General features: G+C 49.4%; 8 protein-coding genes across 8 annotated transcripts; 4 read left to right on the top strand and 4 right to left on the bottom strand.

Moving 5' to 3' along the window:
• Positions 1-56: 56 nt before the first annotated feature.
• FPRO_04207 (putative myosin MYO2) lies at positions 57-5,162 on the top strand (the record flags this gene model as incomplete). The annotated part of the gene is made up of 7 exons (XM_031229692.1): positions 57-191; positions 278-410; positions 471-660; positions 714-4,563; positions 4,614-4,687; positions 4,736-4,950; positions 5,002-5,162. The coding sequence occupies 7 exons, from the start codon at positions 57-59 to the stop codon at positions 5,160-5,162; spliced, it is 4,758 nt and encodes a 1,585-aa protein (XP_031079904.1).
• Positions 5,163-5,635: 473 nt separating this feature from the next.
• FPRO_04206 (putative FAP7-involved in the oxidative stress response) lies at positions 5,636-6,339 on the top strand (the record flags this gene model as incomplete). Its single annotated transcript, XM_031229691.1, has 3 exons — positions 5,636-5,824; positions 5,916-6,061; positions 6,144-6,339. 3 exons carry the CDS (start codon positions 5,636-5,638, stop codon positions 6,337-6,339), a joined length of 531 nt encoding a protein of 176 aa, XP_031079903.1.
• A 352-nt stretch (positions 6,340-6,691) lies between these two features.
• Positions 6,692-7,407, top strand: FPRO_04205 (putative inosine triphosphate pyrophosphatase; the record flags this gene model as incomplete). The annotated part of the gene is made up of 5 exons (XM_031229690.1): positions 6,692-6,862; positions 6,934-7,007; positions 7,060-7,204; positions 7,260-7,296; positions 7,346-7,407. 5 exons carry the CDS (start codon positions 6,692-6,694, stop codon positions 7,405-7,407), a joined length of 489 nt encoding a protein of 162 aa, XP_031079902.1.
• A 204-nt stretch (positions 7,408-7,611) lies between these two features.
• Positions 7,612-9,314, bottom strand: FPRO_04204 (uncharacterized protein; the record flags this gene model as incomplete). The annotated part of the gene is made up of 8 exons (XM_031229689.1): positions 7,612-7,823; positions 7,876-8,027; positions 8,075-8,106; positions 8,157-8,368; positions 8,416-8,520; positions 8,568-8,658; positions 8,714-9,166; positions 9,246-9,314. The coding sequence occupies 8 exons, from the start codon at positions 9,312-9,314 to the stop codon at positions 7,612-7,614; spliced, it is 1,326 nt and encodes a 441-aa protein (XP_031079901.1).
• Positions 9,315-10,650: 1,336 nt separating this feature from the next.
• FPRO_04203 (putative ras-related GTP-binding protein) lies at positions 10,651-11,381 on the bottom strand (the record flags this gene model as incomplete). The annotated part of the gene is made up of 3 exons (XM_031229688.1): positions 10,651-10,890; positions 10,953-11,221; positions 11,330-11,381. The coding sequence occupies 3 exons, from the start codon at positions 11,379-11,381 to the stop codon at positions 10,651-10,653; spliced, it is 561 nt and encodes a 186-aa protein (XP_031079900.1).
• Positions 11,382-12,265: 884 nt separating this feature from the next.
• On the bottom strand, positions 12,266-14,681 carry FPRO_04202 (uncharacterized protein; the record flags this gene model as incomplete). The annotated part of the gene is made up of 2 exons (XM_031229687.1): positions 12,266-12,505; positions 12,558-14,681. The coding sequence occupies 2 exons, from the start codon at positions 14,679-14,681 to the stop codon at positions 12,266-12,268; spliced, it is 2,364 nt and encodes a 787-aa protein (XP_031079899.1).
• A 965-nt stretch (positions 14,682-15,646) lies between these two features.
• FPRO_04201 (putative uracil phosphoribosyltransferase FUR1) lies at positions 15,647-16,605 on the top strand (the record flags this gene model as incomplete). The annotated part of the gene is made up of 5 exons (XM_031229686.1): positions 15,647-15,798; positions 15,854-16,212; positions 16,275-16,429; positions 16,488-16,504; positions 16,554-16,605. The coding sequence occupies 5 exons, from the start codon at positions 15,647-15,649 to the stop codon at positions 16,603-16,605; spliced, it is 735 nt and encodes a 244-aa protein (XP_031079898.1).
• A 114-nt stretch (positions 16,606-16,719) lies between these two features.
• FPRO_04200 (uncharacterized protein) lies at positions 16,720-17,283 on the bottom strand (the record flags this gene model as incomplete). The annotated part of the gene is made up of 4 exons (XM_031229685.1): positions 16,720-16,847; positions 16,903-16,950; positions 17,010-17,148; positions 17,239-17,283. The coding sequence occupies 4 exons, from the start codon at positions 17,281-17,283 to the stop codon at positions 16,720-16,722; spliced, it is 360 nt and encodes a 119-aa protein (XP_031079897.1).
• Positions 17,284-17,941: the final 658 nt, after the last annotated feature.

Here is a 17,941-nt window from a genome sequence, read left to right as displayed (position 1 = left end):
CGCATTCACCTCCTGTTCCTTCACATACCGGCCTTGCGCCCGGTCATATCGCCATCATGGCATCGGCCTACGAGGTTGGCACAAGAGCCTGGCAGCCAGACACTGCTGAGGGTTGGGTTGCTTCAGAGCTTATCAACAAGACCGTTGATGGGTCCAAAGTCAAGCTAACCTTCCAGCTTGAGAATGGCGACGTGAGTTTTCCCTTTAGATACGTTCAATGATGCCATTGGCGCTCACCGTTTGGGATCACGAAACTGAAAGGATATTTCTCATATAGACCAAAGATATCGAGGTCACCGCGGAGGCCCTACAGAGCGGTAACGACCCGTCTCTACCCCCTCTGATGAACCCGACAATGCTCGAAGCCAGCGACGATCTTACAAATTTGTCCCATCTTAACGAACCTGCTGGTATGTCAAACACAAGATTACTTTCCGTGGTATTTGGACAATAGTGCTGATACCTTGTAGTTCTTCAGGCAATTCGTTTACGATACTTGCAAAAGGAGATCTACACCTACAGTGGTATCGTCCTCATTGCCACCAACCCTTTCGCACGAGTCGATTCGCTCTACGTTCCCGGCATGGTACAGGTTTATGCTGGAAGACAGCGAGCGACACAAGCTCCCCACTTGTTCGCTATTGCTGAAGAGGCCTTCATGTAAGCATGCACTTTCACATGTCAGCGCAACTCTATACTGACTTGACGCTCAGGGACATGGTTCGCGACAAGAAGAACCAGACAGTAGTTGTCTCCGGAGAGTCTGGTGCTGGCAAGACTGTCAGTGCCAAGTACATCATGCGATACTTCGCTACCAGAGAGTCGCCCGACAACCCTGGTGGACGCTCCAAACGAGGAGCCGAGTCCATGAGTGAGACGGAAGAGCAGATCCTTGCGACTAACCCTATCATGGAAGCGTTCGGTAACGCCAAGACGACTCGAAACGATAACTCGTCACGATTCGGAAAGTACATTGAGATTATGTTTGACGAGCACACAAATATTATCGGTGCGAAGATCAGGACATACCTTCTCGAGCGTTCTCGGTTGGTTTTCCAGCCCCTCAAGGAGCGAAACTACCACATTTTCTACCAGCTTGTCGCTGGTGCGTCAGAGCAACAGCGCGAGGAGCTTAACCTGCTACCTATCGAGGAGTTCGAGTACCTGAACCAAGGGAATTGCCCAACAATCGACGGTGTGGATGACAAGGCCGAGTTCGAAGCTACCAAGAAGTCACTGTCAACAATTGGTGTTACAGATGCCCAGCAGTCCGACATCTTCAAGCTGTTGGCTGGTCTTTTGCACCTCGGAAACGTGAAGATCACTGCATCGCGCAATGACAGTGTTTTGGCCCCCAACGAACCTTCTTTGGAGCGTGCCTGTGCCATTCTCGGGGTCAAGGCCGAGGAGTTTGCCCGATGGATCGTCAAGAAGCAGCTCGTTACCCGTGGCGAGAAGATCACCTCCAATCTCAGCCAAGCGCAAGCCATCGTTGTACGAGACTCCGTTGCCAAGTTTATCTACTCAAGCTTGTTCGACTGGCTTGTCGATATCATCAACCATAGTTTGGCTGCTGAGGAAGTGTTGAACAGAGTCGTCTCATTTATTGGTGTTTTGGATATTTATGGTTTCGAGCATTTCGCCAAGAACTCTTTCGAACAGTTCTGTATTAACTATGCCAACGAAAAGCTCCAGCAGGAATTCAACCAGCACGTCTTCAAGCTGGAGCAGGAGGAATACCTCAGGGAAGAGATTGACTGGACCTTCATCGACTTCTCTGACAATCAGCCTTGTATCGACCTGATTGAGGGTCGCATGGGTATTCTGTCTCTGCTTGACGAAGAGTCTCGTCTTCCCATGGGATCTGATGAGCAGTTTGTTACTAAGCTTCACCACAACTTTACTCCCGACAAGCACAAGTTCTACAAGAAGCCTCGATTCGGAAAGTCTGCTTTCACCGTTTGCCATTATGCCATCGACGTTACCTACGAATCTGAGGGCTTCATTGAGAAGAACCGAGATACCGTCCCTGACGAGCACATGGCTGTTCTGCGTGCCACAAGCAATGAGTTCTTGAAGACTGTTCTGGATGCTGCCTCAGCCGTACGAGAAAAGGATGCCGCCTCATCAAGTTCCAGCTCCGTTAAGCCCGCCGCTGGTAGGAAGATCGGCGTGGCTGTTAACAGAAAGCCCACTTTGGGAGGTATTTTCCGATCTTCGCTCATCGAGCTTATGAGCACTATCAACAATACTGATGTCCACTACATCCGATGTATCAAGCCTAATGAGGCCAAGGAGGCATGGAAGTTTGAGGGACCCATGGTTCTTAGCCAGCTTCGTGCTTGTGGTGTCCTCGAGACGGTTCGCATTAGTTGTGCTGGTTACCCTACTCGTTGGACATACGAGGAGTTTGCCCTTCGTTACTACATGCTTGTGAAGTCTGATCAGTGGACTTCGGAAATCCGCGAGATGGCCGATGCTATCCTTAAGAAGGCTCTCGGAACAAGTAGCAGCAAGGGTATGGACAAGTATCAGCTTGGTCTCACCAAGATTTTCTTCCGAGCTGGTATGCTTGCTTTCCTGGAGAACCTCCGCACCACTCGACTCAATGACTGCGCTATCATGATTCAGAAGAACTTGAGAGCCAAATATTACCGACGACGCTATCTTGACGCCCGTGAGGCCATTGTTATGACTCAGTCTGCTATCAGGTCATGGAAGGCCAGGAAACAGGCCCAGGAGCTTCGCACTATCAGGGCTGCCACTACCATCCAGCGAGTCTGGAAGGGATCTAAGCAACGCAAAGCCTATCAACAAATCCGGCAAGACATGGTTCTCTTCGAGTCTGCCGCCAAGGGATATCTCCGACGAAAGAACATTATGGAGGAGCGTCTCGGCAATGCTGCTCTCAAGATCCAGCGTTCTTGGAGATCACGACGACAATTGCGAGCTTGGAGACAATACCGCAACAAGGTTGTCCTCATCCAGAGCTTGTGGCGCGGAAGAAGTGCTCGAAAGGACTATAAGAAGATTCGTGAGGAGGCTCGTGACTTGAAGCAGATTTCTTACAAGCTCGAAAACAAGGTCGTCGAGTTGACGCAGTCTTTGGGCTCAATGAAGGAGAAGAACAAGGGTCTGGCCTCGCAAGTGGAAAACTACGAAGGACAGATCAAATCGTGGAAGAAGCGACACAACGACCTCGAGGCCCGAACCAAGGAGCTTCAGACAGAAGCCAACCAGGCAGGTATCGCGGTCGCCCGCCTACAAGCTATGGAAGACGAGATGAAGAAGCTTCAGATTGCCTTCGACGAGTCAACGGCCAACATCAAGAGGATGCAAGAGGAGGAGAGAGAACTCAGGGAATCTTTGCGAGCCACAAATTCAGAGTTGGAGACGGCCAGAAGGTCAAGCACGCAACACGAGAAGGACAACATGAGTCTCAGACAGGAGCTGGAGTCTCTGCGGGATGCCCTCGAGCTGGCTCGAAGGAATGCCCCCATCAACGGAGAGCTTGCAAACGGTACCACGCCCGCAGCCGCAGCACCTTCAGGTCTCATCAACCTCGTCTCGTCCAAGAAGCCTAAGCGTCGGAGTGCCGGTGCGGAGCCACGGGAGCTTGATCGCTTTAGCGGTACTTATAACCCTCGGCCGGTTTCCATGGCTGTTACTGGCACGGCGCATCGTCAGAACCTTTCTGGCTCGACCTTCCTACCTGGCGTTGATAATATCGAGATGGAACTTGAGACGCTTCTCGCGGACGAGGATGGCCTCAATGAGGAGGTAACAATGGGATTGATCCGAAACCTCAAGATCCCTTCGCCCAGCAGCACTCCTCCTCCTTCGGACAAGGAGGTGCTCTTCCCTTCATATCTCATCAACTTGGTTACATCAGAGATGTGGAACAACGGTTTTGTGAAGGAGTCGGAACGGTTCTTGGCCAACGTGATGCAGTCCATCCAACAGGAGGTGATGCAGCACGACGGCGACGAGGCCATCAACCCCGGCGCCTTCTGGCTGTCCAACGTGCACGAGATGTTGTCGTTTGTATTCCTCGCCGAGGACTGGTATGAGGCTCAGAAGTCGGACAATTATGAGTACGATCGTCTTCTGGAGATCGTCAAGCACGATCTCGAGAGCTTGGAGTTTAACATCTACCACACTTGGATGAAGGTGTTGAAGAAGAAGTTGCATAAGATGATTATTCCCGCCATCATCGAGTCCCAGTCTCTCCCTGGTTTTGTTACCAACGAAAGCAGTCGATTCTTGGGCAAGCTCCTGCAATCGAACTCAACCCCCGCTTACAGCATGGACAACCTGCTCAGCTTGCTGAACAGCGTCTTCCGTGCTATGAAGGCTTACTACCTGGAGGACTCCATTATTACACAGACCATCACAGAGCTTCTGCGGTTGGTGGGTGTGACAGCGTTCAATGACCTGCTCATGCGACGAAACTTCCTCTCATGGAAGCGTGGTCTCCAGATCAACTACAACATCACCCGTATCGAGGAGTGGTGCAAGAGCCACGACATGCCCGAGGGTACGCTCCAGCTGGAGCATCTGATGGTAAGTCCCACGTACTCGCTAAATCAAGGACAAGACTAACAACTCAACAGCAAGCAACCAAGCTTCTTCAACTCAAGAAGGCCACCCTGAATGACATAGAAATCATTCAGGACATCTGCTGGATGTAAGTAGTGATGCCCATCTGGTCTAACTCGCATACTAATGACTGTAGGCTATCACCAAACCAGATCCAGAAGCTGCTCAACCAATACTTGGTTGCCGATTATGAGCAGCCTATCAATGGCGAGATCATGAAGGCTGTTGCCTCACGCGTGACGGAGAAGAGCGATGTTCTTCTCCTGCAAGCTGTCGATATGGACGACAGTGGTCCTTATGAAATTGCCGAGCCTCGAGTCATCACTGCACTTGAGACTTATACCCCTTCTTGTAAGTAACACGAACAACCTATTACAGGTATTGTAAGCTAACCTGTCTCAGGGCTCCAGACTCCTCGTCTCAAGAGGCTAGCCGAGATCGTGTCGGCACAAGCCATTGCACAGCAAGAGAAGTTCGACTATACTGATGGCGAAGATTACGAAGACGGGCAGCCACAACATCATGAGCTCGCCGGCGTTGATGAGGTGGAAACAGAGTCGTAGGAGATAATGATTAGGCATTTCGAACGCACATAAGGGATAGAAGCCGCATTTTCAGGGTGTTTGATGTCGAATTTTCTAATGGCGGCGTGTAACTGAAAACAGATCTGAGGGAGGGGGTATTCTCCTTGTATCTGGACGGCATCATGTATACTGAGCGAGAACATATTTCACCTCTCGGCAAGCCGGTGAGGATATTTATACTCGACTCTATTTTGTAAGATGAGACACGGCTGTATTGGAGAGTCCGAGAGATGAGAGTACGAAGCGATATCGTGGTTATTTATTCATACTCAAGTGCCATTGATGATGATCTGTGATTGAAGAACTGGGCATTGACGTGGCGATGCAACTATCGAATCCACCGCCTCTTTAGTTGCATGGAATTTCTCTGCGTAGCAGCATTTTGAAGGCTACCCAAACTGAAGAGCCCATCAATCTCTGCAACCTTGTATACAGACAACAAAGCAGCCAAAATGACCACACGAAAACTGCCTAATATCATTATCACGGGCACGCCCGGTGTCGGAAAGACGACTCATTGTGAGGCTCTCGCGGAGCGAACTGGACTGCGCCATCTCTCAGTGAACCAAGTTGTGAAGGACAAGGAGTGTCATGAGGGTTGGAGCGATGAGTTTCACAGCTTTATTGTGGATGAGGACAAGGTGAGGGGCTATTATCTCATCCAGAACTGATTTTGGGGATGAACACAAGTTCTGAGGAGTATGGTGAGAATTTATGCTGATATTATTACAGTTACTAGATGCTATTGAGGACGATGTCAAGGCTGGTGGATGTATTATTGACTGGCACGCCTGTGATCTGTTCCCCAAGAGCTGGATAGACCTGGTTGTTGTGCTTCGAGTTGACTCATCAACACACTACGATCGCCTTATCACAAGGTATGTTGCTCATTACACAGTTCTTGTCATTTCGTTTTGGCTTTGAGCAGAGAACCACACATTTACTGACTCTGTATTTCAGAAACTACCCCGAGTCCAAGCTCCAAGAAAACATCGACTCTGAGATCATGGAAGTTCTCCTCCAAGAAGCTCATGAGGCTTTCGATGAGGAAATTGTGATTGAATTGACAAGCAACACATCTGATGAGATGGACACAAACGTTGATCGTATAGTGGCTTGGCTTGATCAGTGGAAGAAGGACAACAACGAAGAATAACTAAGCTTCAAAGACAATATAAAAGGGATGGTTATTTGCTACAGGGGTTACTACAAAAGTCTTTAGCTATGGGCGTGGGATATTTTGAAGCGTGGACTCGGCTGGTGAAAATAGATTTTTAAATGCAAGCCTAGGGCAGGCTATGAATTGACATGAATCGTTCTACTGGTGGTTCCGTGCTGAGTAAGTGCATATTTTCATGTACAATCACAGTCATAGTGGGGAGCCTATTGTACAGCTCGATTATCTTCAGCTGCTATTTCTCTTTCAAAGGCATATTTCAGTCGACGAAATTTCCACCGCTTCTGTTTCCAAAAGTTATAGAATACAAAAGGGACTTTACGACGTCAAAATGGCTGCACACAAGGTCAACTTCATCACCGGCAACGCCAACAAGTTGCGCGAGGTCAAGGCCATTCTCGAGCCTGAAATCGAGGTTCTGAGCAAATCTATCGATCTCGAGGAGGTTCAAGGCACACTTGAGGAGGTTACAGAGTCAAAGTGCCGTAGAGCTGCTAATCTGGTATGTAAAACTATCTTATCTATCCTACAAACGCTGCAAAGAAAATGAACGTGTTTAACAATAAAATACAGGTCAAAGGCCCCGTGCTGGTCGAAGATACAGCTCTGTGCTATAACGCTCTGAGCGGTCTTCCTGGAGCGTACATGTGAGATTCGATGCTCAAACGCCGAGAAACATGAATGCTGATGGTTGTAAAGCAAGTGGTTTATGACTTCGATCGGTCATCAGGGCTTGAACAACCTGTTGGCTGCTTACACTGATAAGTCCGCTGAGGCTGTCTGCACTTTTGGGTACTGTGCTGGACCTGGCGAGAAGGTCATTCTGTTCCAAGGCCGTTGCCCAGTAAGAAAGAAACTCTCGAGTCCAGTGACCCTGACTGTGCTGATATGTGATACAGGGCAAGATTGTGCCTCCCCGTGGACCTCCTGATTTCGGTATGTGCTGTGAAAAGAATACATAGAGTACATGCTGACATATGAATAGGATGGGATGCCGTATTTGAGTATGAGGGTCAAACGTATGTATTGTTTGAACCCGAACGATGATCTCCGCTAACTCTCATAGCTTTGCTGAGATGGACAAGGCGGAGAAGAACAAGATCTCCCACCGTGGCCGAGCTCTGGCCAAGCTTCAGGCTTGGTTCAAGGACCAGCAGTAGATTGCAGTGAACTACGATACAGCAGCGTACTTTGTGAGGCTAGAGTCTTATAAGTACAAAAGTTAGACCCAGTCAAGGACAGGATTACTTACTAGAGCACTTCATACTGGTTATACTTGCGAAAATAGTGGGAGCCACGACGATATGGCTGCAAGAAACTGTCGATCGAAGAGGGCTTCTGACGAACTGTCCTGCCGATGAGGTTTCGGACTTTTGTAGAATCACGAAAACTGGGATCGAATACCAATAGATTCGCCTGCCCGTCCATTTGCCTCTCGAAGCCGACGATTGTCAAAGAGTGGCCTATCTACATTCAGTGCCTGATGAACATGCTGATAGTTTGAGGTAGTCTTACCTGGGTGTTGTAGATAGATTGGTGGCAATTCCGTATGATGAATTCGGTCTTCGACACTTGTGATACCTCCTCGAAAGTATCCTTCGATAGCTTCAAAGAGACGCTGTTTCGACCTGCCGCGTTCCTGATCCTTAAATGCTTGAACGGAGCAACTGTCACTGTTAGTTACTTGTTGAGTTTCTCACAATAGTAATCTTACGGTATCTCCAAGCTGAGAAACACAGCCTGTGCCTGATTCTTGTTAGTCGACTGACTTGATACAAGTAGAGAGGATCATATACCTCTGGTGTACCAATGTATTTTCTTGTCCCCTTGATGCCTCCAGTCTCTGCTCGTCCTTGGGCATTGATACCCATGTCCCAAGCATTCTCGATGAGATCTTGGATCTGAAAGATGGAGGGAAACGTGCGCCCAAAGTGATTTGAACCTTCTCTCGAAGCAGCGATGATGTTTGAAGTGAGCATCTGGATGTTTCGATAGCCGCAGAAACCGCCTGTCATTTGTTAGACACCTCAGCTTACACAGCATCTGTCGAATCACCTTCTCGTCTCAATTTGGAAACATGTTGTACTGCAGGGTGACACAGGTAGGCATACTGTGTTGAGGGGCTTTGCTCAAGAAGCTGACTTAGAACGGGCAGAACACCTGAAATCGTTAGCTGCGGCTGGGGAACGTTACTAGATGGTACTCACCATCATTGACAACCTGACCTTCATCCTTAAGAAGGTCTACGAGCCAAGGGGGCATCTTTCTCTCATGCGCAAACCTGCCAAGATCGGACTTCTACTCTCATGTTAGTCACTACATCATAAGTATCAGGAATCTTGTAGTATCTCACCCCCAGACGAACGGTGGATTTAGCTCGATCGCTATTTTTATCGCGACTTGAAGAGCTTCTGCTGGTAGTCTTGGTGATACCAGCATCCTCTCTCTTGGTCTTGTGCCGTGTCCTACTACTGCTACCGCTACCGTTACTCTCCCTCCCATGAGAGCTACGCCCGGCGAAGAGGTCCTTCCAGGCCTGAATAGGGCTGACTTTCTTGTGCTTCCGGTCTCTCTCTCTGGACGACGGCTCCGGCTTCCGAGCCACAGCAGGAGTCTGTTCCGGCTCTGGCTCTGGCTCTGGCCCTGGCTCGGGCGTGGCGTCCTGCGCCTCGAGCTCGTGAAGCTCGAGATGATAAGCTAGCTCGTCCAGCCGAAGGATCTCACCGCAACCTTCGGGACACGAGATAGTATCTCCGGAGGTGGTGGGTGGTGAGCCGTCCGCGTCTGGGTGTTGCTGCTCTATGTGCTAGTCAAGGGGATGAATGTCTTAGTCTCAGCTAAACTCAACGCAAGCGGTAAGAAAGAAAGATCGGTGAGAGACACACTAGAATGAGTTCATATTCGCCTTGGCCCGGCTTGAAGCCGCAGAAAGGGCAAGGATCTGAGTTGGACATGGTGGTCAATTATTTCATGAATTAAGATGAAGGATGAGAAAGGTTGGGTTTAGGAGCGAAGTGAGAATGTTTAAAACGCGAGATAGAGAGCAAGTTCTATGTGTCTATGAGTTACCAAGTGCAGGAATTGTTTTGGCTGTAACAAAGATGGAGTGATTAAGGTCAAGAACAAAGAAAGAGTTGGGCGCGGTGAGAGAGGGCGTGTGGGAGAGTGATTCAGTCTGAGCCCGTGAGTGAGGCTGTGATGGCGGTACACGTACCACGTCTCCAGGGTCTCACAGCGTATTCAAAGTCAAATCACGGGAAGGGCACCGCTTAAGAAATGCTACCATTCAGCTGTAGCTTTTGACAACACCAATCACTATAATTAAGGTACCTAAGGACTGTTATTTACGGATACATACTCAAAATGCAAACACAGCAAATACATACAGCAGCGCCAAGTCAGTAAACCACATGGCGCAACGTCAGTACCACAACAAAGACCGCGGATCTCTCTATAGCGCCCGGATGATACCCTATTGCATTGTATAGCGGGACCATCCGAATAGAGTCAAGTTCCCGTCCAAACGGATCTCACAGTAACTTGCAGTACAGTACAAGACAGACCGCTCATGGAGGAGGGAGGGAGGGATTTAAAGAACTAAGCAGGTTAGCCAAACTAACAAGGCATCATGACTTGTTGGGAACCAATTATCAACGACACCGAGAATCTGGTGCCTTGGATTTGTTCTAGAAACTCGCTCTAAACAAGGTACGTATCGGTAGTTACAGCTCGATACATCCTTGCAAGTGTCACTCAGTCTCCTCTATCAGTCAGTCATTCAAGCGGTCATGAATCAGTTCACCAAGCAAGTCAGTTAGTCAGTCAGTCAGAGTCAGAGCCAGATAGTACAAGACAGTACAACAGAAATTTTCTAATAGTAGGTAAGCAAGCAACCAATCCCGAAACCTCCTGACCTGGACCTGGACCCCTCCATTGATTTGAACCATGTACTCTAGTTGTTAAGGCAGGCAAAACGAGAAAGAAAATGACACACCAAAGCTTGGTAGTTAGACATCGACATGGTACGACTTGACACCCTTTCCAATAGACAGTAACGGAGAATTTAACCAAAAGAGGGCACCCTATTCAAGGCCCTTGTTGTCTCAGCCCCGAATCACCTTGTGACCCTGTGACTGAGACTGTGACTGCCATCCATCGTGGGACGGCCTGGCCTGGTCAGAACTTGTGGACCGCCCCGCGGCCTGAGAAGACTGTATCGCCGCCATCGCGATCCTGATTGTCTGGCAAGATGATAATTGTGCCTCTTTGAATAGCATTCGCAATCGTTGTTTACATCAGAATGCAATTGCTCTTGGCCGGAGCCTCGCCTGGGTTCTGCGACTTCTCAATCTGTCCGATCAAGAGCTCGAAAGCCTTGCCCACGTTCTCGTTGTATCGCGCGCTCGCCTCGGTCCAGCCGCATTGAATCTTCTCCGAGAGTTTCTGTCCGTCTTCGGGTGTGACCTGTCGTTGCTCGGGGCGCAAGTCGCTCTTGTTGCCGACTATGCAGATGGGGACCGACTCGGTGCCCTAACATTGGTGCTTCAGCTTCAGCTTACGGGTTGCTTGTTTCGGGTTCTGGGAGCACTTACCAGGTGGTTGAGGATCTTCTCGCGAATGACTTGCACCATCTCGAAGGATGGCAGTGATGATACTGAGTAGACAAGCATGTAGCCATGGATGCCGATAAAGTGCTTCGAGTTGAGAATGCTGTACTCGTCCTGACCCGCTGTGTCGACGATCTCGGTTGAGTAGTCTTGGCCCTTGTACTTGATCATCTTGCTGAAGGTATTCTCAATCGTAGGATAGTAGCTGTCGACGAAGTGGCCATCGACGAACCGCACTGCTAGAGACGACTTGCCTGTGGTGCATCCATCGTCAGCAAATGTAATTGAGCATTCGGAATTAAATCGCCATCTGTTGAATAAAGAATAAAGAATAAAGAATAAAGAAATTGGGGAATACTGACCGACTGAGCGGCTGCCGACAATAGCGACCTTTCTTTGCTTGGGAGAAGGCATCGTGCAACAACGTTGAGTGGCAATGAATCAAAAGTGAAACAGCGTCCGAACTGTGCGTGCGTATTCTCGTTGTTGAACCTAAGGTTGAGTTTTCACGCCCGAAAGGAGTAGATATTGGGCGTACAGCAACTGAGACCAACAGCGGCAAAAATAGATGATGAGGTAAAAGAGAGGGAGAGAAAAGAGTCTCGATGATGACGATGGTGAATGTATGATGTGTAACTTTAGTAGGTATAGCAGGTAAGGTACCTCAGCTGGGGGTACATGGTATCCGTAAAAGGGCCTGGAACTTCAGGGTGTACGCACTCACGTCAGTCAAATCAATTCAGCTCAGATCAGATGCTACAGGTCTCGAATGCAGTAAAAAAAGAGCCCATCTTTTTCCAAACTAACCCCAAGGTCATTCCTGATGGGCAGGAGAACTGTAACTCTACCTAGTTACTGCAAGCCCCCCCTCCACTCCAACAAGAACGGGAGCCCCTCCCCCTCCCTTTGCATCATACAGCCCGATAAAGATACGTAACTGTGCTGCCTCTCCCCTGTAATAAGTGACGCGTGAACTTGCAGGGTCGGTTAGTCTTCCTCACTTGGTGCATATGCACTAAATCACACCGGGAATAATTCTACCAACAGCCTCTGATCATGCATTTTTGTCACCGAAGTATGAGAAAATCAGTATCAGTATCAGCAAATATGGTCTTTCTAGTGACCTGGTATCGATTCTTCTTCTCATCTATACACTCTCTCGCTAGCAAATATGCCCAGAAGTGGCTGTAGTCCATCCATCATACAAAGTAAAAGGAAAAAGAGAGGAAGAGTCATACTCAGAACATTGCCCCAAAAACATTCCCTAGCTCAAGTCATGTCCATGCGTATATAATCAACTATTGTCGTCGCAGTCGTTGTAATTCGTTGACGAGCCCTTCCAGCTCCGTCACCTTGTTGTCCACTGATCTATACATTCCGATGAATTCCTTGATCGATCCAATAAGACCTGGGAGTCCCTCGCTTCCTGCTTGCTCCTTAAGTCGTTGCCGGGCTGCGTCTTCCAGAGACAAGTAGCCTAGCAAGACGGAAAGGTAGCCAAATGCCACGCTCAGCTTCGATTTCTCTACAGAATCGGCCTATAGCATCATTGTCAGTTTCAGATATGTCAGCACCAACGAGCAAACTTACCTCTAGCATCAAGGCCTGATTCTGTAAGTATACCTTCACCAGGCCGTCCAGCTGCGCCCCGGTGATGTTCTCACGGGCGGGAGCGCAGTGTTCTAATATATTGATCGTCATACCGAGCACTAGAAGGAGCCCATCATAAGTCTCCTCCTTCAGACGTCGGTTGCTCATAGCGTCCAGGGCCGATTTGAAGCCAGATAGAATGCATTTCGATAGACTCGACAGCAGGATCACATCACTAAAGGCCGCCGCACCGTGAGTCGTGTTGGACATGTTGATCGAGAGCTTGAGAATAGCTACTTCGATGTTTCCGAGCTTATCTGGCCATTGCTGGAGGCTGTTCTCGAGAATACGCGCCACTTGATGCGATTGCTGCGCAATCCATGTGGCTTCATTGGCATCGTTCATCGCCAGTCCTGATTGTGACTCCAGTATTGATATAATAAGAGCAGTCGCTGTATCGGTTCTAGGGTTTGTACTCGTACAATGGGATAGGACGGTCTCAAGATCGTCCTCAACGTCCTTGACAACTACTGATGAGTGCATCGCATCGATTCGTTGGCACACAACGTTCAGCAGTTGAAGTGCAAGAGTTTGAGGAGAGAGCTTCTCGGGGCGACGGCCATGCCAAATATTCATCTTCTTGAGCGTAGTCTTGACCTCGCTCAGAGAGGCTCTCGTCGTCTTGGCGAGCCTCAGTCTCCCTGAGGAAAGTTCGTCAATGTCTTCAGGCACCCGTAAAAGGACAGAGAGCATTTGTCCCAGTCCGTCATCAACAAGCTGTTGCAAGAGGTGGGCTGCAGGACTGAAATGGAGAAACGACACAAGAACGGCTGACAAGGCGAATCCGCAAATGATGTCCTGTTCTTGACCAATGTTTGCTGCGACTTTATCGCGAGTTGCGTGATCCCGGAATTGGCTGATAAAGTCCTTGTTTTGTAGCTTCTGAGAAAGCTCCAGGAGTGCCCCTCTCCTCAATGAAGATGAAGAGCTTCCAGGAGTTCCTATCCGAGCAAGCAGGTCCTCCATCTCATCGGCAAAGCGATTGTTGGCTCCAGCTCTCCGTAGTTCATGAACGCTCTTGATAGCAGGTCGTGTACCTCCGTCTCCGTCGGCATCATCGGGGTCGTCCATGGCAAATGGATCGGCGTTGGTGGGTTCGGGGGGCGTAGCGAGAAGCGCATCCAGCTCTTCTTCCACCGTCATGGGCTTTTCCTGGCTGGGCTCACTGAGCTTCGAGGAAGACTCAGTCAGGATAGATCGAGATTGGCCATACGTGAACTTGACTCTTCGACTTTTGAGTGCAACGGTAGTGCGGTTTCTGGGTCGTATGGTAGAGTCTTGGGAATGATTTTGGGAGTTGTTTTGTGATTGTTGAGATGGAGTCGCACCTCCACTATCTGTACCGCTATTCAGGGGCAATTGTGATTTGGGCTTCTCTTCTTCGGAAGCCGAGTCTTCCGACCCTGAACTTTCTGCTCGCTGAGCCGCCAACCTGTCAATCAATCGCGGTCGTCGTTTCTTCGGTCTCGGTGATTCGTCATCGCGGTCCTTAGCCGTTGATTGCGCCGCACTTGAGCTGAGTTTTGAGGTTGGGATATCTGATTTGCTTCGAGGGAGGGGTCTAGATCGAACATTCGAACCTTTTGGACTCTTCTTTGAAACTGGTAGTTGGGGGGGAGGAGCGATGGCTTTGGTCTCATTTTCAGAGGCTCCAGCTACAGGTCGCTTTGGTAGTGTAGTCGCAGACTTCATTTGTTTCGGAGCAGTAGGTTTTGTTTCTACTTCAATTGGTTCAGAAGGCGCAGCTTCTATGCGCTTTCTTTTTCTCGTTTCCGTCGCATCGCGTGGTTTTGGTTTCTGATCATCTCCGGCTTTCGCGCGAGCGGGTTCATCGGGTCGCTTCTCAACAACGTGTTTTGGAGTTGGCTCCGATGTCGATCTCGGCAGCGACGGTTTTGATGGCTTCGCGACGGGGGTGGCAGAATCAGGGCGGCTGCTCGGTGCAGTGAACGACTCCGTGGGTTTGAATGGCATCGCGTCGCGCATGAAGCGCTTGCGCACAGGTTTGCCATACGTCATCACCTTGCGCGGGACTGACGCTGTCGAGCTGTTTTGTGACGCCATAGTGTGCTGAAGTTCTATGAGCAGAACGCGACGGTTGGAGTGGTGGGTTTATATCATATAATGAGGTTGTTTGGAAGTTGAAGGGATAAGATAAAACGATACAGATGGTTGTGGAGGTAAGTCGCACCCGTTAGTGGCAGGTTGTTTCAACACGCCGGCAAAGAAAGGGACAAAGAATGCGGCGCCTTATCACGGATGCAGTTGCAAAAGAAAGGACGATAATAGGAAAGCGAGCACAATAGATGAATAATAAAACTGAAGATCTTTCACATTGAATCACTGTCAGGGTGGATGGATTGATCAATGAAACGTTGAAAGGCTAGACTGCGGCTGCAGTGCCGTGTTTAGCATAAAAGCTTGGGTCACATTTCGGCTGTCAATAGAGAGAGCTAAAAACAGAACCACGTTCAATAGAAGAATATTACTCTGTAGTAACAAAGAACAATTAAAGTAAATTAATTGCATATAGTGCCTTTTTGTTAAATGGCTTCTATTGTTCTCATCCCATCTCCATTCTCTATACCATTGGATATCCATTTTCATCTCCACTGTTGCTATCATGAATCCACGCCCATGCCACTGTCATGCAGTGACTAGAGTGAGTGAGTGCGGTCTCCTCCGGTTTTGTGAGTATCGTAGGGTAGGGCCCAGGCGCCGCCGGCCGATTTGCATCCCCGTTTTAAGCATATGCAAGACCAATACGATTGAGCATAGCAAGCGGGCAATGCAGGGCTACCGACTTGTCTTATCCTCGAGAGCTCTAGTTGATGCCGAGCTCTTCTCTCCGCCTTTCATTTCATTCAATCTTATACCTAAACCTCTTTCATTTTGCTCTTCAACCTCTTTCTAGGTTATACCTACGATTGTACTCCGCTCGCCCACTTGGAAATATCTGAGCTTTACTTCAACCCCGCCATCACCGCTGACTTCTTACACCACCTCAAACACTAACAACAGCAGCTAACATGGCGGACAAGACTCAAGATACTCACACGACACCCGTCGGTCCCTCGTACCGCGCTCACCAGCAGAAGCCCAGTGCCACCGTCTCTGTCGATGTCAAGCTAGACAATGTCCATGTTCTATCGCAGACCCCTCAGCTCATTGCCCTACTGTCGTATGTCCACCTCCCTAATTGGGCCACCCAAACCTCGGAGCTGAGAATCGTCCAGGAAAATTCGTAGCAAGGAGACCGAGAGAGCAGACTTCATCTTCTACTCCAACCGAATCATTCGATTGCTAGTTGAGGAGGGTCTCAACCACTTGCCTGTCATTGAGCACACTGTCACTACACCCATTGGCCGAAATTACAATGGTCTCATGTTCCAGGGCAAGATTTGCGGAGTGTCCATCATGAGAGCTGGTGAGGCTATGGAGCAGGGTCTTCGTGACTGCTGCCGCTCTGTTCGTATTGGAAAGATCTTGATCCAGCGTGACGAGGAGACGGCCCAGCCCAAGCTGTTCTACGATAAGCTGCCCGAGGATATTGCTGACCGATGGGTGCTTCTTTTGGATCCTATGTTTGCTACTGGTACGACGATATCCCATTTCACATGTCTTTCGTGTCGCAATCCGTCTAACGCAGATATACAGGTGGCTCTGCTACCATGGCAGTTCAAGTTCTCAAGGCCAGGGGCGTTCCTGAGGAGCACATCCTGTTCCTCAACTTGATTGCAAGCCCTGAGGGTGTCAAGAACTTCTCCGCCAAGTTCCCCCGCTTGAGGGTCGTGACGGCTTTCATCGATGAGGTTTGTCACACCGCCTGCATACACCGTCCCAACGTATTGGCTAACCGGACATTTCTAGGGTCTCGACGAGAAGAAGTATGGAAGCTCAACTCCGATGACACATGAGGTGCTGACCAATCAACAGTTATATCGTTCCTGGCTTGGGAGACTTTGGAGACAGATTTTACACCATCTGAGAAAGGAATCATCGCAAAGGTTATATACCCCGAGTCGTAGGCGCATAGAAAGGGGTCGTCGAGTCATGGGTGTAACAAGTCTTGGTATTGATACAAGGCGCATAAAAGAAGCGATTAATAGTCATCCTCTCCGTAGTGCTCGTCGTCGTCTTCATCGACCGCCGTTCGGTTACCTCGTCCAGCTCCTGCTCGAGATGTGCCAGTATAGCTAGGCTCCGCGTTGTCCTCTTTGGCGACGGCGTCTACAAGTTGTTAGAGATTGTCGATGGAGTCGTAGAAGGGATATTGTAGACTGACCTGCTGCGTCAACCCATTCACCGTAAACGTCAACCGCCGCAGACAGATCTGTCGCAAAGTTAGCACCCGATGCGCCGGAGGCAAAGGAGAGTCCGTGGATGCCGTACAGTTGACCGCGCATTGGAACTTTTGCCCGCAGACACGGCAGTCGAGTTGTCCGACACCCGCCTTCTTGTCGAGCTTGACCGAAACCGAGTTTTCGTGGTTACAGAAGAGGCATGCGAAAGTGGTAGGAAGGGGATCTTTCTGGATTAGTGTGAGCGCAAAAGCCCCAGGGCCCCCCTAAGACAGAGAATACGAAAATGAAATGACAAGGGATCGGCTTGGAAGACGGACCTTCTTGGGCCCCATGGGCTTGCTTGAGGACTTGCGCTTGCCCATGATGTCTGTGAGTTCCGCGATTCGTGCGCGACCGGAACGAGAAGAGACGCGAAACGGGGGAAAAAGATGATAGTGAATTTGCTGATGTCAAGCTTTGGGCTAGACTAGGCAGCCCAGGGCAGTCGCAGGAAACAAGGCGCCAGTCAGGGATGTTTCGTTTGGTTCGTTATCTTATCAGCAAGAGAAACTCTGTTTGTCGCATTGCACGTGCTCACTGTCTAACAAGTGGTTTTGGTCTCTGTTAGTGCGGCAGTTATACGGTAGGGCGTGTTTCTAGTGCATGCATCAAGCGGGGAGACAAGCCCGATTGCCCCGCCCCCGCCTCCCGGCGACCTCCGTGATTCTATATGTGAACGCCGGATTCCGCGAAGGCGATCCTTATCGGACTAGAAGAATGAGGATAAGAGGATAAGCTTGGAGAGCATTGATATCAGGATTGCATGGGTTAATTTAGAGGGTCGCTTGTTCGTTGATGCCGTATCAATGGATGAATGCGTGTTGGGTGTGTAACCATTGACAGACAAAGACAAGTGAGTAAACGAGAAAACAGTCAGAGACATGAGCAAACAACCAACTCAAACAAACCAACCAATGACTAGAGAGACAACCTCACTAAAAACGGAAGCATCTTCCTTGCATATTCTCCTGGCCATCACCT

Source organism: Fusarium proliferatum (genome assembly GCF_900067095.1).
Source record: "Fusarium proliferatum ET1 genome assembly, contig: FPRO_scaffold004, whole genome shotgun sequence".
NCBI lineage: Eukaryota > Fungi > Ascomycota > Sordariomycetes > Hypocreales > Nectriaceae > Fusarium > Fusarium proliferatum.
Note: the sequence above shows the minus strand (reverse complement) of the source record. Positions and strands in the feature narration are given on the sequence as shown.